This window comes from Molothrus ater, chromosome 27 (assembly GCF_012460135.2).
Source record: "Molothrus ater isolate BHLD 08-10-18 breed brown headed cowbird chromosome 27, BPBGC_Mater_1.1, whole genome shotgun sequence".
NCBI classification, from domain to species: domain Eukaryota; kingdom Metazoa; phylum Chordata; class Aves; order Passeriformes; family Icteridae; genus Molothrus; species Molothrus ater.
In genome coordinates this window covers 2,870,123-2,892,715 of record NC_050504.2, presented here as the reverse complement: position 1 = coordinate 2,892,715, position 22,593 = coordinate 2,870,123, and the positions used below count along the sequence as shown (strand labels likewise).

The 22,593-nt window shown below is 57.6% G+C and overlaps 1 protein-coding gene across 1 annotated transcript; it reads right to left on the bottom strand.

Annotated features, from left to right (window-relative positions):
• Window positions 1–984: 984 nt before the first annotated feature.
• On the bottom strand, window positions 985–22,314 carry STARD3 (StAR related lipid transfer domain containing 3). Its single transcript, XM_054517415.1, has 14 exons — window positions 22,291–22,314; window positions 16,340–16,586; window positions 12,291–12,368; window positions 12,021–12,098; window positions 11,666–11,930; window positions 10,632–10,727; window positions 9,457–9,512; window positions 8,663–8,755; window positions 7,451–7,513; window positions 6,391–6,486; window positions 5,444–5,523; window positions 5,021–5,125; window positions 3,807–3,900; window positions 985–1,689 (listed from the first exon to the last, which is right to left on the bottom strand). The coding sequence occupies exons 2-14, from the start codon at window positions 16,550–16,552 to the stop codon at window positions 1,585–1,587; spliced, it is 1,422 nt and encodes a 473-aa protein (XP_054373390.1). The 5' UTR covers window positions 16,553–16,586; window positions 22,291–22,314; the 3' UTR covers window positions 985–1,584.
• Between the last annotated feature and the right edge of the window lie 279 nt (window positions 22,315–22,593).

The window sequence follows — 22,593 nt, the reverse complement described above, 5'->3', positions numbered from 1 at the left end:
GGCACCGAGCGCTGCCAAGGAGGGGGGGGTGGCACTTCGGACACGTGTGTGGCACCCACGGGGATGTCCCCTCCCCTTCCCGCATTGGGGACGCGGGGCAGACCCTGCCAGCAACGTGATGGCACCAGCAGGACCCGCCCTGGCACCTGCCCAGGGCACGGCTGGCCTTTCCCTGTCCCCTCTGTGCCACCCACAGCGGCCACAGCGCCCAGCTCAGAGGGACATTGGGGTCCCCTTCACAGGGACATTGGGGTCCCCTTCACAGGGGACATTGGGGTGCCGTTCACAGGGACATTGGGGACAGCCCAGGACAGGGGTTTGGGGCTGTAGGGACTCCCAAATGGGTGTTTGTGGGGCCAGCAGTCGGGTGGCAGTGACCCATGGAGGTGGCTGCTGACAGAGGGGACAGGGCTGGTGACACCGAGAGGATGTGACGATGGTGACACAGAGGGGACAGGGCTGGTGACAGCCCCCAGAGCTGCCCCCAAGTGTGGGGGTCCCACCCCATGGGATGAACCCAGGGCTGGAGGGACACTGGGGACAGACAGACAGACAGAGATGCTCCAGGTGGATGGAGCTGCTGGTGCCACCATGGCTTGGGGACAGTGCCACCCACAGCCAGCGCCCTAAGGAGCCTGGACCCTCCCCACCTTTAGCACTGGGGGGGTCTTCAGGGTGACCCCAGCCCCACATCTGCCCCCACCCTCCATTCAGTGTCTGACACAGCCACACAGGTAACACAAACCTGCAAACAGTGCAAGGCTTTAATTCATCCCCCACAAATTTGGGGGGGGGGGGTCGGGGGGTCCGGACCCCCCCCAGACCCTCAGGGGGGTGCAGAGAGCCCTTGGGGGGGCTGTGGGTGCCCCCCTCCCCAGCACAGCCCCCACACTGCTGCTGCTGCTGCTGTTTTTAGAGCAGCACACGGAGCTCACACGGAGCTCACAGGTAGAGGAGGAGCTGCAGCCACCCCCGCACCCCCACCCCCAACACCCCCCCCTGCACCCCCAAAAAGGAGCAAAGTCTCTGCTTAAGGCAAATCCCGCGCTGGCTCCGCCCGGAGCTGCAGCTTTGGGAAGGAAGGAGGGGGCTCAGCCAGAGCTAAGGGGAGCTTTGGGGGGTCCCCAGTGGTGTCACCGGGGTGGGGGGGGGTCACAAATTGTGCCTTGACCCGCTGAGCCTGGCACAGGGCTCAGCTGTGACATGGCCACCACCTCTGTCCCCTCTTCCTCACGGAACTGGGGAGCAGTGACTGCAAACAGGGGGTGCCAGTGACAGCAAACGGGGGGTGCCATGACACCAACCTGGGGGTGCCATTGACACCAATCTGGGGGTGCCATGACACCAATCTGGGGGTGCCAGCTGAGCCCCCAACCCGTTTTTGGGGAGGGGGGGCCCGCCCAGCCCCCAGGGCAGGGATTTGGCACAGAACAGTCAGGTCCAGGCCCCCCTGAGCATGGGGGGAACCGAGGTGGGAGGAGAGGTTGAGTCTCCCTGGCTGGTAGTGGGGGGACCCCTCCTCGCCTGGGGGGGTGCAGGGTCCTGTCCCCATGGCCAGAGAGCAGAGAAGGTTCTGGAAGGTCCTCAGGGCTTGGGGCAGAGCTCGGCCACGCGCTGGCGCAGGTGGAAGGCGAACTCGAACATGGTGGCAGCCAGGCTCTGGTGGATCAGGTACCTGGGCAGGCGACCCTGGGGACACAGGACAGGGACACAGGGACCTGAGGGACCATTTGGAGCTGGGGATTGTCCCCGTCTCACCCTAGGGGGCTGCAGGGACACAGAGCCATGAATGAGGGCTGGGGGTTGGTCCCATCCCACTCCAGGATGTTCCAGGATTTGGGGCTGGGGGCTTCAGGGGCAGAGGTGAGGGCTGGGCTGGGGGATGTCCCCTGTCCCATCCTGAGGGATTCCAGGGATGGGGACATAAGGCCATGAGCAAGGGCTGGGCTGGGGGCTCTCCCCTATCCCATTCTATTCCATCCCATCCTATTCCAGGGATGCAGGAGCCACGAATGAGGGCTGGGGCTGGGCTCTACCCCCCACTAAACTCCATCCCACCCCACCCCATCCCACCCTGTCCCACCCCAGAGGGATCCAGGATTGCAGGAGCCACAAATGAGGGCTGGGACTGGGCTCTGCCCCCACCCCATCCCTTCCCACCCCATCCTGTCCCATCCCATCTCATTCCAGGGATGCAGGAAGCCACGAATGAGGGTCGGGGCTGGGCTCTGCCCCCATCCCACCCCATCTCTTCCCACCCCAGAGGCCCCAGGGCTGCAGGAGCACCGCTGGGCGGAGCTGCGGCTCCCGGGGAGCTCCGATCCGCTCCGATCCGGGGGAGGAACCGCAACGTGCTTGGATTCCTCTAAAAAAGCCCTGCACGACTCACCCCCCCCCCCCCCCACCGCCTCGGCCTCGGCTCCGAGGTGGGAGATCCACGAAAAAAAATAAAATAATAATCCTTGGCTCTGGGGGGGAGGGAGCTGAGGCAGGGCTGGGAACTGGCACGGAGTGGAGAACGATCCCGAGGGTCGGGCAGGCACAGGACACTCCCCTGCCCTGGGATTGCTGTGGTCCAGCACACATCTTTTCCTGGAGGGGGAGTTTTCCCTCTGGAGGGGGGTTTTCCCTCTGGAGGGGGTTTTCCCTCGGATCAGGGGCAGGAAAAGTGCGAGGCCGCTGTCCCAGGGGCCGTTTCACACCCACAAACACACGGGCGGGATGCTCCCTGCCCCGAGGGGCAGGCAGGGATGAGCCACGGGCTATAAATACTCGGCCAGGGCCAGAGGGAAGAGCCGGGAGCTGCCGAGGGGTCCGGGCTGGGCTGGCAGAGCCCCTGGGGAAGGCGCTGGGAGCACTTGGGGGTTGGTTATTAATAGCTCGGCATTCCTTCCACGGCGGGGGCGGCGCCGGCACAAGCACAAGGACAAGGAACCTCTTTTCTTGCCGAGCCCCACCACGGGGGGGTTGTTATCCATCCCCCTGCCCCAAAACCGTGATGGGCACCGGATCCACGGGAGGAAAACACATCCCCGGGGGGAGGAAAACATCCCCGGGGGGAGGAAAACATCCCTGGGCACAAACAGGGTGGGCAGGATCCGCTCCATCCTGCTCTGGGCCCTTCCCAAACCTTTTCCCCAAGCGTTTGGCTGGGCTCAGGGGGAGGGGAAGGGGCCGTGGGAGGGGAGGGGAGGGGAGGAGAGAGGAGGGGGCAGCAGCGCTGCAGCACAGCCGAGGGATGAATGAATGGAGCCTTTGTGCTGCTGCTGCTGCTGCGGCAGCGCCGTTACCACGCCAACCCTCGGCGGAGGAAGGAACGGGGCCAGCTCCGCTCCCGCTCCCGCATCCGCCCCGTCCCGGTCCCTCCGTGCTCTGCCGGGACACCGGCAAGGACAGGCAGCTGCACAAATAGCTCCGGAGCTGGGGCAGCTCCTTCCTCCCCCGGGGAGGGGGGATTTGGGGCGGTTGTGGTCGTGCCAGGGGGTTATGGAGCCACTCCGGAGTGCTCTCAGCACAAAAGTTGCTTCAAAGCGGGTTTGGTCAGCAAGGAGGATTAAAAACTCCTCTCACTCAGTCAGAAGTGACACCCCTAAGTGAGACCTGAAATAAGGAAGAGCTTCCCAAACTCCCACTGGGAAAGGAGGGGGATTTTGGAGGAGTTTAACCCCCCCCACTTGCCAAACCTGAGTCCCTTCAGGGCAGTGCTTGCTAAGGGGCCACTTGTGTGGCTGCTGGGATGCTGGAGCAGGGCCTCGGGCTGTGCTGGGGATGGGACTCAGCTGCCTCACCCAGGAACTGCCTTTTACCTTCAGATCTGTGTTGAGGATCCAGATGAAGGTGCAGACCTTGGCATTGCTGGGACATTTCAGCACGATGAATCCTCCAGGTCCATTCTCACCCCTGTGCAGGAAAAGCCAAGAGGGTCAGGCTGGAATTCTGGCTGGGATTCTCTGTGGATGCACCACATGGAGCTGAGCCTGGCAGCAAAATCCAGAGCCCAGTGGGGCAGGAGCAGATGCTGGGAGCCTGGGAAGGTGTGTGCCTTGGCTCCAGGTGCACGAGCCAGCACGGCAGGGCAGCTTTCCCACAGGTGCCTTGGCAGTGCCAGTGCCAGGGCTGCTGGTGGAGCAGCAGCTCTGCCTCTGCACTGTGCCAGCTGTTCCTCATGGGAAGCTTTCCCAGGCACAACCCTGGGAGCAAACAAGAGGTCCCAAGAAGCTCTGCGTGCTCAGGACAGGCTCAGCACTTATCACTCCAGCCCCCAGATCCTTCTCAGCACCATCTGATCTGTCTCTGAGACGGGAGCTGTGCACACACAGCCCAAATACAGATTTCCCTTCCCTCTTCAGAACACGCTATTTTTGCTGTGTGCCTTCTTTAAAGGATTTTTCCAGGCCCTGAAGTCGCCAGTTCCTAAATAGACTGAGGCAGCTCCAACAGCTCTGAGATAAAATGTCAATTACTTTAACCAGATTATTGAGAAAAACGAAGTCGGAGTGTGCAGCAGCACAGCTGGGCTCTGGCAGGAACAAGGAGTCCTTGTCTGATGAGCCTGACCCTGCTGGGATCCATCACCAGCCTGTCCCTTTGGAAGGGGAGAGGCCAAAGCCCTGCTGAGATTTTAGGAGCTGCTCCATCCTCGTTTCATCCCTCAATGCCTCAAATTCAGTTGATGAAGAGCAAAAGGCATGTGAGAGGCTCAGAGCCACATCCAGCTGTTTACTGCCCCTCAGAAAATCCTGTTTGGGAATTAACTGTTACATAAACAGGATGTGGGACTGGGATAGAGTTTGTTACTGGTCAGCACCTCCACTCCCCTGAGCTGGGAAACGCCCCAGCACTGCTGACAGCACAGAGAGTTTCTCGAACAAAAGGAGACGAACAAGGGAAGCGAGGTTCAGCTCCACAAATAGCTCAGCTTCCTGCAAATCCTGCCAGCAAGGCAGCAGGGCTTGCAGTGAAGCTTGGAGCTCTGGAGAAGTGCGTGATCCCAGCTGAAAAAACAGCACCTGCCTCTCACCTGACGTACTTGGAGAGCGGAGGCTTCAGGCTGTGCGTGGTCGACATCCCTGAGGACACGTACCTGTCTCTCCTCCTCTCGATCCGACGCACGTTCACAAAATCCCTGCACAAAGAAAGGCCTTAAAAACACACCAGGGACGTGGAGGGGGGCAGATGCCTCTCTTTGGGCTGCTGGGAGAGGCTGGGGCAGGGCTGTGTCAACACAGGGAGGCACAGCCGAGATATCTGGGAGCCCGACTGAGCGAGGTTTGGAGCTGTGAGAATCCTGCCAAGAAGAAATTTCAGGGGCTGCTCACACTTGGGAGCGTTACCTGCACAGCCAAGCAGCCCTACCACGGTGACACCAAGCAGCTCAGAGCATTCCCAGAGGGGTCTCCCCATGGTTTGGGGGGTGTTTAGGGGCAGTGTGGGATGAACTGACCTTGGGGACACCACCCCACCAGCAGCTCCGGCCGCCACGTCGTACGAGACGATCGTGTTGTCCTCAACCCGCTGCAAGATCTGGAAAAGGGCAGGGGAAATAAATCAAAAGAAAGGAGATTTGCTCAGATTGTGCCTCCAAGCCTGCACGTGCCAAGAGGATACAGCCCCTCCCATAAATCAGCACCGGGATCGGATCTTTTGGGGCAGAGGGTGACGGGCGGTGCGTGCGTGGTTTCATCTCCCGAGTTCCTCTCCACAAGGCTCAGACCCCCCCAGCAGGTCTGGCTCAGCCCTGGCCCCTGGCCCTGCCCACCTCTCAAAAGAAGGGAGATTTGCTCAGATTGTGCCTCCAAGCCTGCACACCAAGAGGATACAGCCCCTCCCCAATCAGCACCAGGATCTGATCTTTTGGAGCAGACGGCGACGAGGAGTGCGTGCATGGATTTGTCTTGTGAGTTTTTGGGGGGCACAGTTGCTACCTCCAGCTCCCCTCTACGAGGCTCAAACCCCCCCCAGCAGGTCTGGCTCAGTCCTGGCCCCTGTCCCTGCCCACCTCTCTCAAAAGAAGGGGGATTTGCTCACATTGTGCCTCCAAGCACCGATCTTTTGGGGCAGAGGGCGATGAGAGGTTTGTACATGGGTTCATCTCCTGAGTTTTTGGGGGCACAGGTGTCACCTCCAGCTCCCCTCCACGAGGCTCAGACCCCTCCCAGCAGGTCTGGCTCAGCCCTGGCCCCTGTCCCTGCCCACCTCTCGGGCTCTTGGCCGGGCCCAGGCGTGCAGCCGGCTGGAGCGCACGGATGAGCGGCGGAGATTTAACGCCTCGGTGCCTGGGATCCAGCTCGGCTCCAGCCCTGCCAGCAGCCTGTGCTGGATGGGGAAGCTCCAGCTCTCTCCGCTCCAAGGAGCTCCTGTGATTAAGCCATCTTTGTCCAGCACGCTCACCTGGCAAGCTGCCACTGTTCTGTTCCACAGGATCATCTTCTCGGGCTGCAGAATCACCTCCTGGTAAACCATTTCAGGGGAGCACTGCAGGAAAGCCTGAGGACACAGCCAGAGCAGTCAGCCAGACCCTCTGCTCCCCTTGGGGGGATTATTTTTAAGGAATACAGGGTAAAACACAAAGGACAAGTGGGAATACAGGTGAGGGGAGGGGTGAGGCCAGCCTGGCTCCCCTGCATGCGAAGCCATGGCTGTCACCCCTCTGTCCCAGAGCTCCCAGGGGCCTGGAGGGCACACGTGGGGTCAAGGAGGATACACAGACCTCAGGATTTGGGAGCCACTGAGCTCTGCCTGTCTGCCCCTCTCCCACCCTCAGCAGCTCCCCATGCACCATTGCTTCGAGAAGTTGCATTTTTGACTGTTCTGTGGTTTTTTTTTCCCAAGCCATTCCAAGCTCCAGCACACACAGCATCCATTCCATTCCCCCCCAGTCCCCACGGGAGCAGGGATCTTCAGAGGCAAACAGTTCATGCAGCAAAGTGGGACCATCCAGCTTTTGCTGGTGAGCACAGAGCTGCTCCACTGGCAGCTCCTGCCAGCGAGGCAACATATGCACTGGAACAAAGAAAAGCCACGGCAGCACCGACGCTTCATTAAAACGTGGTTCCCAGCCAAGCCACTCCAGCTTGGGAGAGGGCACAGAGCAAGGCACTTCTGAGCTGCTCTGCCCCGTGCCAGGCAGCAGCAGAGGCACACTCAGCCCTGGCCTTGCTGGCAATTAGTTCCAATTAGCCTCCTTGGTCAGATTAGTCCGAGATGCTGAGGTTGGAAGCGACTCTTGCAGTCACCTGCTCCCGATTCTACCAGCGGAGTCTGGGGCCTTGGATATTTACTGAGGAGTTTGTCTGCTGGCCAAGGGGTTTTCCTGGAGAGATTCCCCAGTGCTGTTCATCTGTCTCAAGCACAGGGAGCGTGTTCTGCAGCCTGACCTGTGCTGAAAGCTGAGCTGTGGCTCTTCCCCCGTGCCAAAGAGACCAAGGAATGGGCCCGAGGATGTTCTTACCTTTAAAATAAAGGTCTTGCCGTGGAAAGGGATTTCAAAAGTGTAAACAACATCACCAAAGTCCTGTGCAAGAGATGAGAAAGTTGTGTTTTTCTCAGTAAAAAGGGATCATTTCTATTTAGGGTGAAGTTTGCTAAAACTCTGAGGCTCCTGTCATCCCTTACTCCCCACACCAAGCAGCGACCTCAGCACAGAAACCGCCCCGGGCACATTTCAGTTGGCCATGCCTAAATTTCCATCAACAAAACAATATCCAGAGAGGCAGCAGGGATGAGACAGAAAAAGAATCCACCCCGTGCCAGGCTGCAAACCCCACGTCAAGGTCACATTCTCTTGGTAGCAGCACTGGGGTGCAAAAGGGTTTTGCTGCCAGAGCTGCTGGTGTTACCTATGGCTGAGAGGAGCCTCCCTGGAGGGGCTGGGGATGGGCAGATGAAAACCTTTCATCATTAGCCCTGTGTTAAACTCTGATTAGTCTATTTAAATCCATCCCCCTTTGGAAAAAGAAAACAATCTGCCCAGCTAGTTTGGCATCAGACAAAGGATCACTTGACAGGGGAATTTGAAACACCAGATGAGACAGCAGTTTGCAGGATTCACACCCCCCAGTTGTGTTTGAACCTTGTGAAACAAGGTTGGGTTTGGGGGGCAAACCCCTCCTCTTTCTCTCCACTCTTCAGAGGGAAAAAAGAGCTCTGTGCACCCCAGAAAAGTCTGGAGTAGGCAGAGAATCCCAAATTCAGAATCCCAAATTCACACCCAAGGTGCCAGGTGCTGGGGAAGGGGCTTTGGGTATGGGAAGAGAAGTTAGTGCCCCACATGGGCCAAGACTTCAGTTTGGGCCCCCAGCAGGCTGAAAGGCACCTGATCATGGAACAAGGGCAGGACTGGAGCTGTGGGACCAACACTGCCCTGCTCCTTCCCATGGCTCTGCATCCCAAAGGTGACCTGGCCACCCCTGCCCTCCCTCCGGACAGAGGGAGGAGGGAAGGGCTCTCTCCTGTCAAACTGCAAGGCAATTAAAGGTCTAATTAAATAAGAGGGGGATTTTACATTTAACTGAACTGGAATAGATTCCTAATTCAATCAGGTAATTGTAACGCTTGTTAATTTTTCATGGCGCAAGGAGGTTTCCAAAGCCTCGTTTGTCCTGGTTTTTGCTAAGCCATCCATGCCCTCTGCCAGCTGGGGAGGAAAAAAAACCACACTTGCATTGTTTTTCTCAAACTTCCAGTTCTCCTCCTGGGCGAGGATTTGGTCCACAACCTCCATGGCCTCTTTGCCTTGTCGGACATACTCCTTTTCCTGGGGAAAAAGGGAGGATTTTACCTTTAGATTTCATCAGCTGGGCGTGCAGGAAGCTTGAGGAGAGTGTGTGTGTGTGTGTGTGTGTGTGTGTGTGTGTGTGTGTGTGTGAGGCTGCTCCCCCCTCCCTGGGCTGGCAGAGGGAAAGGGGATCAGAAATCTCTTAATTTGGGTCACAGAGGCCTCATTTTGGAGCTCCAAGTCACACTCCCCGCCCTGGCTTGGGTCCACACACCAGCTGCTCCCGATGGCTCCTGCCTTACAGGAGGGTTTCCAGCAGGCAAAGGGCTCTGGGATGTGCAGCTTCCTTCCTGGAGGAGCCACAACAGGAGCAGGATCTCTTGGAAAATGGCACCAAGCCTGTGGCCAGCCAGGTTTTGGGGCCACCCCTCAAGCCAAGGGGACAGGTGAGGTGATGCCCATCCCAGAATGTGACCAAAGGAGCAGGGATGGAAGGGGGAAGGGAAAGAGACAGGCAGAACACATCCCTGTGGGATGCTGCAGGGAGAACACACAGCCTGGGGAAGGGGGATAAAGCTGGGGGGCTCAGATGACCCCTCTTGGGTGGGGGCACAGAGAGGACTCAGCCACACGTCCCCAGAGCTGAGGGGTTTGGAATGGGGGGGCAGCAAAACCTGACTGGGGAGAATCCCACAGCCCCAGATCAGCTGGAGCTGAGGGCAGGGCCAGGCCCTGTTTACCTGAGTTGTCAGGGCCTTCCTCCCCACACCTTCCTCATCAGACTCGTTGTCTGAGCCTACAACAAGGAAGCACCAATTAACTCAGAGTTAATGAACACCCTGCAGGTACCACCTCCCTCCCTTTCTGTGATCCCTGTCCCTCATCCAGCAGGAAGGGCTCTCAGTGAGGATGACTCCCTGAACACCTGCTCCAGAGGGCTGAGCTCATCCTGGGTGTCAGCTGTACCAGGAACAGTGTTCCAGAGGGCTGAGCTCATCCCTGTGCCAGCTACACTGGGACAACTGCTCTGGAGAGCTGGGCTCATCCTGGGTGTCAGCTACACTGGGACAAGTGTTCCAGAGGGCTGGGCTCATCCCAGGGTGTCAGCTACACTGGGAAAAATAAAAATATTCCAGAGGGCTGGGCTCATCCTGGGTGTCAGCTACACTGGGAAAAGTATTCCAGAGGGCTGGGCTCATTCTGGGTGTCAGCTACACTGGGACAACTATTCCAGAGGGTTGAGCTCATCCCTGTGTCAGCTACAGCAGGAAAAGTGTTCCAGAGGGCTGAGCTTGTCCTGGGTGTCAGCTACACTGGGAAAAGTGTTCCAGAGGGCTGAGCTTGTCCTGGGTGTCAGGACAACTATTCCAGAGGGCTGAGCTCATCCCCGTGTCAGCCACACTGGGACAAATTGCTCTGGAGAGCTGGGCTCATCCTGGCTGTCACCTCCACTGGGACAACTGCTCTGGAGAGCTGAGCTCACCCCAGGTGTCAGGCACAGCAGGACAATCCAGCTGAGATGTCCCCCTCCCACGTCAGGAGCTCTCTGGTGCCACCAGCACTCATCCCCACCCCTGTGCCCTCACCCCAGGGCAGCATTTCCCAAGCACACAGCTCAGAGCATTTAATCCCAAGCCCACACAAAGCTCCAGTGCCCCAGGGAGCTGCAGCCAGGCTGGCAGGGATGAGGGCAGCACCAATAAAAAGGTGCTGCCATGTGGAGAGTGTGGCAGTGCCACCCCTGCCCAGGGGCAGGAACAGAGAGAGGAGAGGGGACCCTGTCCTTCAGTGTCAGGCTCTGCCAAGGCTGGTGTGGTTGGGATAACAGGCAGAGCTCTGGACAGAGATGATGGAGGTGAGGAATTCCATGGTGGGATGAGCATGGCAAGTGAGGTGATGGCACAGGTGACCTTACCTGCAAAGGACTCGGGTGGGGAGTAGAACTGTCCCTCGGAGAGGGCTCTGGGGTACAGCAGTGGCCTCGAGGCTGCAGCCTGGGCTGCCAGGAACCCTGGGAATGGGAGCACAAGGATTTAACACCTGGCAGGCTGTGGGACCCCAGCCCTGCCAAAACACCCTCTTGTTTTTCCCGTGTCTTTTCCCACTGACACCAGCCAGCCTCAGCTCCTGTTGCCTCAGCTTTTGTCTGAGATGTTTTATCTGCCCCGGAGATCAATGGGCTCTTCTGCCTGTCAAATAATCCAAAGGCGATTAAACATCTAATTAAATAAGAGCTTCCCCTGGAAGCAATTTGGAACCTGAGCCTAATCCAATAGAGGCATTAAACACTTGATCATTTTTCAATTTAAAGCCTCCTTGCAAGACCCAAACATCCTCTGGTGCTTTCCAGTCAGAGCATTTCTGATTGAGCCCAGCCTGACAAATGTCCCTCTTATGTTTGGTGTCACTTCCCAGCCAGTGACTCCTGGGAGAGGGACAAAGCTCCCTAGAAGGACCCTGGAAGCTACAGGGTGATGTGAGAAGCATGAGGTCAGCCCCAATCTCTGCTCAGTGTGACCTCAGAGACCACAGAATTTCACACCCCATCCTTCACCCCGTGCCACAGAATGTGTCTGTGACTCCAGCAGCCCCTCTGGAAAGGGCTCCAGCCAGATCCAAACACAGATATCAGGGACAGGGAGTCCAACACTCTGCCTGGCATTTGCCTCCCTGTTTCCAAACACTTTCTCCCATGCAGAGCTGAGCTCTGTCTCCAGCATGTCTGGCTGCAGGATCCAGCCATTGGGAAATCTGGCACATTTTTTCCTCCCCTCAATTAAAAGATGCTTTTTATAATCTGGTATTTTCTACCCCTGAAGGGACTTGTTGACCATAACAGATCTGAGTCAGGCACTTCCCATCCCAGCCAGCCTTTCCCAGAAATGTCAGATCAAGGTGCTGCCAGAGCAGGCCTGGTTGGATTTACCAGAGAGGAGCAAAAATACTCACATCGTTCCTCTTCTGCTTCCTGAGTTAGGACTTTAAAATCCAGGAACCAGGTCTCCAGCCAAGCAATGACAAATGAGACAATGGGAAGCAAATACCCAAAAGCCCCTTTGGTCAGAAGCTGTGTGGAAAGAAGCAGAAACCCCAAGGAATGACCCAAACAGGGAATAAAACATCGCTGAGAAATGACAAAGCGACTTCCAGGAAAACCAACCTCAGACAGGATGACCTTGACAATCAGGAAGGCACTGGATACCAGTGTGGTGACCTGAAAAATAAAGTGGCCAGAGCTCAGATCCCTGAGAAGCCAAGGAGGAGAGGGAGAACCCCCAGAGGAGAGGCTGGGCTGGCTCCTTACCGCGATCACCCACCAGTGGCGCAGGCGCACGACGGCGTAGCCCAGGAGCAGCACAACGAACCGAAACAGAGCCAAGAGCTGCAACCACAAACAGCCAGCACCAGCAGTCACTGCCCCTGTCCCTCTGCCAGCTGCTGGGAGGGCAGGGACAGGTGCCAGCTCCTGGGTGAAAGCTGCACCAGGAGGATTCACCGAGGTGGGCAAGGGGAGAGCCCAAACCCTCCCGGCCCCACTGAGCTCCAGGGCCCTGCACGAGGCTGAGATACTCACAAAGATATCAAAGAATGAGGTCTTGAATTTGTAGTTGATGATTTCATCCTTCAGGTTCTCCTTGATGCCCACCTTGGTCTGAGGGAGACAGGGAAGCTGATAAGAAACTGATGGGAGAAGGAGCTGAGCAGTGCTCGGGGTTAGGGCCAGGTCAGGGAATGCACCTGGAATAAAAATGGTGCCACAGGCCCAGTGTGGGCTCCTCTGGCAGCACAGCACCAGGGAGGATCCCATGGCACATTTCCTGCCTGGGATGTGCCAGGATTCACATGGATTCACACCAGGTTTCCCCCCAGGAGCATGGGTAGGGCAGGAGGGACATTAAACACCTTTAGGTGGGACAGGAGGGACATTGAGGACCTTTAGATGGGACAGGAGGGACATTGAGGACCTTTAGATGGGACAGGAGGGACATTAAACATCTTTAGGTGGGACAGGAGGGACATTGAGGATCTTTAGATGGTGCAGGAGGGACATTGAACACCTTCAGGTGGGACAGGAGGGACATTGAACACCTTTAGATGGGACAGGAAGGACATTGAACCCTTTAGTTGGGGCAGGAGGGACATTGAACACCTTTAGATGGACAGGAGGGACATTGAACCCTTTAGGTGGGACAGGAGGGACATTGAACACCTTCAGGTGGGACAGGAGGGACATTGAACACCTTTAGGTGGGACAGGAGGGACATTGAACACCTTTAGATGGGACAGGAAGGACATTGAACCCTTTAGTTGGGGCAGGAGGGACATTGAACACCTTTAGATGGACAGGAGGGACATTGAACCCTTTAGGTGGGACAGGAGGGACATTGAACACCTTCAGGTGGGACAGGAGGGACATTGAACACCTTTAGGTGGGACAGGAGGGACATTGAACACCTTTAGGTGGGACAGGAGGGACATTGAACCCTTCAGGTGGGACAGGAGGGACATTGAACACCTTCAGGTGGGACAGGAGGGACATTGAACACCTTTAGGTGGGACAGGAGGGACATTGAACACCTTTAGGTGAGGCAGGAGGGACATTAAACGTTTTTAAGTGGGGATTTCCAACACCCAAATCCTTGGCTCAGCACAGCCAGTGCCACCTTTCCCTCACAGCCTGGAATCTGTCACCTGCCACTGCTGCCCACCTCACCCAGGTGGCAGATTCCAGAGGAATGGGAGAAAACATGGGGAAAAAAAAAAATGGAAAAGCACAGGAAAAATGCTCCTCAGGAACCTTCAGTGACACACTGAACATCTTCCTGTGGGGGCTGCCAGGGTCACTGAGGACCTGGGGGGATTTAAAAAGCAAAGCACTGAGGGGTCCCTTCTCCCTCCAGCTGGCTTCCCACAGCTCACAGCAGTGCTCCAGGAAATCTGAGGGAGGAAGGGAAGCAGCAGGATCAAACATGCTGGAAAAGGAGAAGAGAGAGGAGAGGGGGATGCACAGCCCAGGCTGCAAGAGGCAAAACCACCCTGGGATTGACAGGAGCGTGGAAAAAACTCATCCTGAGATAATCCAGGGTCTGACAGCCCTGCTCCTTTGGCCACCATAAATGCTGGGAGGCTGGAATGGCTGTCTGGGAGGAAGTGGAGGGCTCAGGTAACTGGAACAAATGCTTCACCTTTAGGCTATGGCTTTGGATGGAGCCCAGCTGGCTGGGAGCTGGCAGAGCCAGCAGCTGCTGGAGCTGGGGCCAGTCCTTGGCAAGCCAGGGTGTCCTGGCACTCCAAGGGCAGCCACTGGGAAAGGATCCCTGTGGGTCAGGGCTCTGGCTTCAAACCCAGGGACAGGGAGGCAAAAAGAGGGGGGTGAAGCTGGGCTGTGGCCACAGGACTTGGGCCAGCTTGGCTGAGTGGCCACCAAAATCCTCTTCCCCCTCTCTGTGGCTCCATGGGATGCTGCAGGAAGGGAGGGAAAGCTTTGGGTGAGGATTTTTAGGGGGTATTTTGGTTGAGTGGCCACCAAAATCCTCTTCCCCCTCTGTGGCTCCATGGGATGCTGCAGGAAGGAAAGGAAAGCTTTGGGTGAGGATTTTTGGGGAGTGTTTTGGCTGAGTTCCCATCAAAATCCTCTTCCCCCTCTCTGTGGCTCCATGGGATGCTGCAGGAAGGGAGGGAAAGCTTTGGGTGAGGATTTTTGGGGAGTGTTTTGGCTGAGTTGCCCTCAAAATCCTCTTCCCCCTCTCTGTGGCTCCATGGGATGCTGCAGGAAGGAGGAGGCACAGGAAAAACTTAGGGTGATGCTTTTTGGGGGTATTTGAGGAGTGTTTTGGCTGAGTTGCCCTCAAAATCCTCTTCCCCACCTCTCTGTGGCTCCATGGGATGCTGCAGGAAGGGAGGCAAAGCTTTGGGTGAGGATTTTTGAGGATGTTTCTGGTGTTTCTGGTGGATGGACTGTGAGGAAGAGTTGGTGGTGCCAGTCCCTGGCAGAGGAGTGTCCTGGCACTCCAAGGGCAGCACAGGCAACCCTTGGAAAGGGATCCCTCCCAGTCTGGGATATTTAAATATAAAGCAAAGGGGCAAAAAATATAAATATAAATATAAATATAAATATAAATATAAATATAAATATAAATATAAATATAAATATAAATATAAATATAAATATAATGAATATAAAACAATGTATAAAATTATAAATATAAAACAGAGGGGCAAAAAGAGGGGAGGGAAGCTGAGCTGTGGCCATGGGACTCAGGCCAGCTTGGCTGAGTGACCACCAAGAGCCTCATGCCCAGCCCCTGACTCCACAGGATGCTGCAGGAAGGATGAGACACTTTGAGGGGTGTTTTCAGCTTGAACACAGGCAGATGAACCACCTGAGGCATCTCCCTGGCTCTCAGAGCACCCAGCCTGCACAATTACAGTTTGCTTTTAACGAGGGGCAAATTGCTGGGCTTATCTCACAGCGAAGGAAACGGTAGGATATAAAAAAAAGGGGAAAAAAAGCAAAAAAAAAAAGCATTAGTCATGATATCAAACCGTTGCTCTTCATAACCAGGCAAATAAGCTGCTCTAATGGATTTAAATATGCAGCATTTCAGCTCAGGGGCCCAAATATCAGCACTTAGTCACTCATTAATGGCTACCTGCAGCACCCACGCTCAGCATCACCCTGGTGACCGAGCCAGGATTATCTCCTGGGGGCTGGAATTTGGAATTGCAGCAGCTCCCTGGGACAAGGGCAGGGGGCCGGGGTCCAAAGTGGGCGGGCAGGACACCATCGGCACGGCTGGAATGCTGGCTGGGAGATGGTTTTTCCTAAAGGGGGTGGGGAGCAGGGGGGCTCAGGGCAGGGTCTGGGCAGTCTGTTAAGTGCAGACACCCGGAGATAAGGAGGGCAGAGATAAGAGCTGCTGAGGGAGCAGCAGCAGGATGCAGTGCTGATAAAATGCAGCCCCAGAGCTCGGGGGTTCTATCTGTTCATCTCTGCTCCGGGTGTTCCAGGGGAGGACATGGAGTACCTGAAACCAGCCAGGACCGGTTCAGGGGAAAATAAAAACAAAATGTAGCCCAGGGAGGGATTTGGACTTGGTGGGACTGAGGTAAATAAACTGGATTTGCCCTGTTATTGCAACACAGAGCAAACACAGCAGCTTGTGAGTTGCTTTGGAGAGGAGCAAACCACTCACAACCCCCTCAACAGTCCCTTGGGAGGTGGAGCAGCACCTCCAGCTTCCCAAAGCTGAGATTAGCAGCAGAATTTTGGGATCAAAGCCCCTGGAGGATCCTCCCCTGCTCCTCTGATGCTCTGACAACACTGCAGCAGCAAACCCAGGGGAGCAGGAGGGGAATTTGGCTCAACTTGGTGATTCCAGAGGCCCTGGATCTTGTTACAGCCCAACAAAGGGAGGCGTTAACAACCCTGGGCAGCCCCGACAAAGCCCCGGGGCAGGAAACGAGCTGGACTTTAGTTGATATTAAAGAACAGCGGCTCCTTGGCCAGCGCTGGGAACAGCAAACAAAGATCTGTCCCAGGAGTGCTGGAACAGAGCAATTAACGCAGGGAACCGAGTTTAAAAAGGGCAAAGATTCCCGGGTTTGCTTCCTCCGACTCACATTCAGCTCGATGATCCACAACAGGGAGATGAAGAGCAGGTCGAAGGTGACGAAGAGGCAGAAGGTTCTCCTCACATCTGAGATGGCTTTTCTCTTCTCCGGGGAGAGGAAATAGGGGGAGAAGCCCTGGCTCTGGGAGAGGGAGGAGCTGATGGAGGCGATGGCAGGGAGGCTTCGTTCCAGGTCGTGCTGCAGCTCCGTGGGCTTGCTCATCCTCCGGGGACATCGGCCACCAGGGCAGCGTCACCTGCAGGACACACCGAGGGCTTGTCACACCCCTGCTCCTGGCCTGATTATCCCAGGAGCAAATGGGATCCCTGGGAGAAATCATCCCTGGCAGGGTGGTCAGGCCGTGGCACAGGTGCCCAGAGAAGCTGTGGCTGCCCCATGATCCATGGAAGTGTCCAAGGTGAAGCTGGATGGAGTTTGGAGCAACCTGGGATAGTGGAAGGTGTCCCCCTACCATGGCAGGGGTGGGACTGGATGGGCTTTAATACTAATTTATGTTAAATAATATGTATTTCCATGCTTTAATGCCATGGCAGTAGGAAAAGGGACTCCAAAGCCCATGGAGATACCAAGGTAGCATGGAAAGGAGATGCAAACCCCATGAAAATGTTGTGGAAGAAGAAAAAGGGGTCCCAAAGCCCATGGAGACACTGTGGACACAGGAAAGGAGATGCAAACCCCATGAAAATGGTGTGGAAGAAGAAAAAGGGGCCCCAAACCCCATGAAAATGTTGTGGAAGAAGAAAAAGGGGCCCCAAAGCCCATGGAGACACTGTGGACAGAGGAAAAGGGGTCTGAGGATGTGTTGGGAGCACTCCCTGAAATCATGGAGCCATCCCCACCCTTCCCTCTGCAGGGAAGGCAAAGCCTCAGGAGCTGAGCATCCCACTGGAACAGATCCCAGCCTGCAGAGCCAGGAAAGAACCCCGGGCCTGATGGGCCAGGCAGAGCAGCAGGGAAGGAGCTGCTCCATGTCCCAGGGGCAGGGAAGGAGCTGCTCCATGTCCCAGGGGCAGGGAAGGAGCTGCTCCATGTTCCAGTGTAAGGGAAGGAGCTGCTCCATGTCCCAGGGGCAGGGAAGGAGCTGCTCCATGTCCCAGGATCAGGGAAGGAGCTGCTCCCTCTCCTAGGGGCAGAGAGGCAGCAGGGAAGGCGGGAAGGAGCTGCTCCATCTCCAAGGGACAAAAAAGAGCCTGCCCCGTGTCCCAGGAGCAGGGAAGGAGCTGCTCCAGGTTCCAGGGCCAGAGAGGCTGCAGGGAAGGAGGGAAGGAGCTGCTCCATGTCTCAGGGGCAGGGAAGGAGCTGCCCTGGGTTAGGGAGGGAGCTGCCCCATGTTAGGGAAGGAGCTGCCCTGGGTTAGGGAAGGAGCTGCCCCATGTTCCAGTGTTAGGGAAGGAGCTGCTCCATCTCCCAGGAGAAGGGAAGGAGCTGTCCCGTGTCCAGGGGCAGGGAGGCTGCAGGGAAGGAGCTGCTCTCTGTCCCAGTGTTGGGGAAGGAGCTGCCCCATGTTAGGGAAGGAGCTGCCCCATGTTGGGGAAGGAGCTGCCCCATGTTGGGGAAGGAGCTGCTCCATGTTGGGGAAGGAGCAGCCCCATGGTAGGGAAGGAGCTGCCCCATGTTGGGGAAGGAGCTGCTCCATGTTAAGGAAGGAGCTGCCCCATGGTAGGGAAGGAGCTGCTCCATGTTAAGGAAGGAGCTGCCCTGTGTTGGGGAAGGAGCTGCTCCATGGTAGGGAAGGAGCTGCCCCATGTTGGGGAAGGAGCTGCCCTGGGTTAGGGAAGGAGCTGCCCCATGTTGGGGAAGGAGCTGCTCCATGTTAAGGAAGGAGCTGCTCCATGTTAAGGAAGGAACTGCCCCATGTCCTGCCCCGCCTGGCAGTGCCAGGCACACGATCCCAGCACGAGTCAGGTGTTGGAAGGCCGGGGATGTTTTCCTGCAGCCCTGCCAACCATTGTGCTGGGATTTTTCCTCTCCGTCAGCGCAGCACAAGGAGGCCCCTGTGGGAAGGGAGGGTGACAGGCTGGGGACACAAACACAGAACAGGTCGGGCCAGGGATCTGTCAGCCATGGCCACAAACTCCTTCCCTGCTCAAGGATGTTCCCAAAAAAATCCTCCTGGATTGCTCGTGGTGGGAGCTCCTGCCTTGGCAGTTCTGTGCCTGCTGGGAAGAACCAGTGAGGTTTGAAAGCAGTGAAGTTTAAAAGCAGTGAGGTTTGAAAGCAGTGAGCTGCTTTGAAAGCAGTGAGCTGCTTTGAAATCCCACTGGTGACACCCAGCAGGCTGCAGAGTCCATGGACAAAGGAAAAAGGTCACAAGGCTGTGCCCAGACCTGTGGGCAGTGGAAATGCCACGGGATGTGCAGCCAGCCAGGAGCACCTGCAGGAGCTGAGCACAGCCCAGTTTGGGCCAGTTTGGATCCCTGAACCAGCGGTTTTTGCATCCCACCCCCGGGAAGTGCTGGGGCTGGGATGGGAACAAAGCTGGACTCCTGTCAAATCCCTGTTATTCCCTCTCAGAGGAGCTCGGGAAGGAGCTGGAATCCTTGTCACTTCGGATCAGCCACTCCCTGCACCGGGCCCGGCTGGAAGTGACAAAAGTTAAGGACATCTGTGAGGGATAAATAATGAATCCCCCTGGCCGGGGCTGCCGCCGCCTCCTCCTCCCCTCCTACAGCAATTTGCACTTAGGCAGCCCCGCCCCGACTTTCACAGCGCTTTAAAATCACCCGGAGAAGCTCCAGGGATGCCAGGAGGGGTCACAGTGAGGTGTTGGGACATGGCAGGACATGGGGACACAACACCAGAGCACCCTGGTGCAGCTCATCATTAATCCCAGCCTTGCCAAGGGGGTTTGGGCTGTTTGGGACGTTCCCAAACCATCCAATTCCCGAGGGAAAATCTGAATTATGGGGCAGAGTAGGAATGTGTGAATCCCAGACAAGCCCCCCCTTGCACTGGAGCTGCTCCCTGTGGCAGCTGAGAGCTCAGAGCAGGGGCTGGGTGTGCAGAAACGTGGCTGTTCCTGGGTGACAGATGAATTATTGAGCTCTGCTCCATTATGCATTCCAGCATCCTCCACATCCCACTCTGGCAGGGCCTGGTGGGGGCCAGCAATGAGGGATGGGATGAGAGGGAAAAGCCCCAAGCTGTGCCCAGAGAGGGGCAGGGTGTTTATCCACTGAAAGGAGAAAAGAAAAAACCCCACAGGGGGGTTCATTCACTGAAAGGACAATGGGGGGCTCTGCAGGTGTTGGGGGAGTTGTCACAAATGGTGTGGGTGTGGCACTTGGGGACAGGGGTGACAGGGCTGTGCATGACAGGGTCGATGATCCTGGGGGGCTTTTCCAGCCTGAATGATGCCAGGATTCCCTCCCAGGGAGGGGCACACCGTGCTGGGGGGGCAGATGGGTGACAGATCACAGCCCAGGGGACACCCTGAGCGACACATCACAGCCTGGGGACATTGTGTGAGACACATCACAGCCTGGGGACACCCTGAGCGACACATCACAGCCTGGGGACATTGTGTGAGACACATCACAGCCTGGGGACATTGTGTGAGACACATCACAGCCTGGGGGACACCCCAAGTGACAGATCACAGCCTGGGGACATTCTGTGAGGCAGATACAGCCCAGGGGACACCCTGGGTGACAAATCACAGCCTGGGGGACACCCCAAGAGATAGATCACAGCCCAGGGGGACACCCTGGGTGACAAATCACAGCCCAGGGGACACCTTGGGTGACAAATCACAGCACAGGGGACACCTCAGGTGACAGACCAGTGCCACCACGCCAAAATCCCATCAGCCCAGTGCCATCAGCAGCCCTGAGCTACCACCATTAACCCAGTGCCACCACAGTCCAGTGCCACCACCATCAACCCAATGCTACCACCTCAAAACCTAATCAGCCCAGTGCCACCAGCAGCCCAGTGCCACCACCCTAAACCACCATTAATCCAGTGCCAGCACCCCAAAACCCCATCAGCCCAGTGCCATCATCATCCCAGTGCCACCACAGCCCAGTGCCAGCACCCCAAAACCCCATCAGCTCAGTGCCACCACCCTAAACCCAGTGCCAGCACCCCAAAACCCCAGTTGCAGCAGCACCCTGGCCACTGAATTATTCCCAGTGGCAGTGCCAAGGCATGTCCCAACCCTGTCACCCCAATCCCCCTCCCTGAGCCCCTCCTTAGCCCCGGGGCTCATTCATGACCCAGCTCCCACTGAGGAGCTTTTCCCACCCCGTGACTCCACTTCTCCTTCCACGCTTCCCCCTGGCTCATGTGACAGTTCCTGCTGTCCCCTCTGCTGGGAACACCCCCAGGGTGACCCCAAAACCCCAGAGCCTGGAGGAGCAGAGGGATGGGGACCCCCCTGCTGCACTGAGGGGTATCTGAGCCCTTCTAAAACACCAAAAAAAAATCAATTTTAACCCAGATACTGAAACTGCAGCCAAAAAAAACAACAAAACAGGGGAAGGATCCAACGGGGCAAAGCAGTGGGGAAGGGTTGGTTCAGGGCAAAGTGGGGACATGGGGACCACTGGGGGGACACTGAGACCCTCAGGAGGACACTGAGACCCTGGGGGGACACTGAGAGACCCCTGGGAGGACAATGAGACCCTGGGAGGACACCAAGACCTCAGGTGGACATTGAAACCCCCAGGAACCTGTTCCCCCCTGGCACTGCAGGGAACCTCAGGAAATGCAGCTTTGTCCCAGAGGCAGCTGTGGGATCCTGCAGCATCCCCTATTTCCCCTAAAAGATCTGGGGTGAAATTTAGGGCTCCCCCTCACTATGTCCCAAAGGCAGCAGGAGGCACAGCCCAGCCCAGCCCAGCATTTGGGGGTTTTGGGGCTTGGAGCCCCCAGTTCTGGGGGTGGGGAGAGACCTTTCACAAAGGGATTGGGGTTGGGATGGGCTGGATGGGGGTCGGGATTTGGAGTGGGATTTAGGTCAGGATTTCAGTCGGGATTTGGGCTGGGACTTGGGCTGGGTTTGGGTCAGGATGTGGGGCTGGATTTGGGATGGGTTTGGGGCTGGATTTGGGTCAGGATGTGGGGTTGAATTTGGGTTGAAATTTTGGTTGGGATGTGAGGCTGGATTTGGGTCAGGATGCGGGGCTGGACTTGGGCTGGGATTTTGGTCAGGATATGGAGCTGGATTTGGGGCTGGATGTGGGTCAGGATGTGGGGCAGGATTTGGGTCATGATGTGGGGCTGGGATTTGGGGCTGGATTTGGAACCCTCGGGGGTTCACGCTGCCCCCTCCCCGCAACCAAATGGTCCCGGGGTGGTCCCGGCGCTTCCTCCCGGGGGCTCCTCCACCTGCCCGGAGCCGCGGGAAGAGCCCGGGGACCCCGCACCGACCCAGCCCCGCTCGGAGCCCCCCGGAGCTCGGGCAGTGCCGGGACCCCCGAGAGGACACCGGGACCCCCAGGAAGACACTGAGACCCTATGGGGACACCGGGACCCCCGGGAGGACACCGAGCCCCTCTGCCCTCCAAGGAGCCCTCCCGGGTCCGGTACTCCCGTTCCCCGCAGGTTCAGGGCGGTGACACCGGTGTCAGACACCCGGAGCGGTTCTCGTCGCTCGGCCCGCTCGGGGTCTCGCTGCCGGGACTGCCGGGACGCCGTGGAGCAGCGGATAACGGGATCGGGACCAGGAACGGGACCGGGAACGGGGTCCCCACGGGGTCCCCACGGAGCCCCGGTGCTGCCCCAGGCCTCCCCAAGCCGTGGGACCTGGTGCCGGTAACCGGGCCTGAGGCCGGGACTCGCCGTGCCAGCCCCGTCCCGTCCCGCTCCCACCGGCGGCTCCGCTACCGGGAGCGGCACCGAGGCTGCGCCAGCGGAGCCCGGCACCAACAGGGCCAGGAATGGACCGGAGACCTCCCCGACGTGTCCCAGTGTCCCCCCGTGTGTCCCCCCGGTACCTCCCGGTGCCGGGTCCGGGTCCCGCCGGCCGCCGCTTCCGGGCCCGCCGCCACCTCTGACCCCGGAAGGGAAACTCCAGAGCGAGGCTGCGCCGGCAGCGACCATTGCCGGCCGTAGGGGGGGAGCCGGGAGAGACCATTCACAGCGGGGGGGGGGGTGTCAGGCTGGGAGAGACCATTACAGGGCGGGAGGGGGGGTCAGTGGGGCTGGGAGAGACCATGCATCGCGGGGGATCAGTAAAGCTGGGAAGGACCATTCCTCGTGGGAGGGGGACTCAGTGGGGCTGGGAGAGACCATTGCAA

What these genes read in the sequence shown, in the direction of transcription:
- STARD3 (XM_054517415.1), bottom strand. Translation starts at nt 16,552, where the DNA reads ATGAGCAAGCCCACGGAGCTGCAGCACGACCTGGAACGAAGCCTCCCT. An exon ending in GCCACTGGTGGGTGATCGCG is followed by an intron (nt 11,931 to 12,020) that starts GTAAGGAGCCAG and finishes TTTATTTTTCAG; the next exon opens with GTCACCACACTGGTATCCAG. An exon ending in GGAAGCAGAAGAGGAACGAT is followed by an intron (nt 10,728 to 11,665) that starts GTGAGTATTTTT and finishes TCCCATTCCCAG; the next exon opens with GGTTCCTGGCAGCCCAGGCT.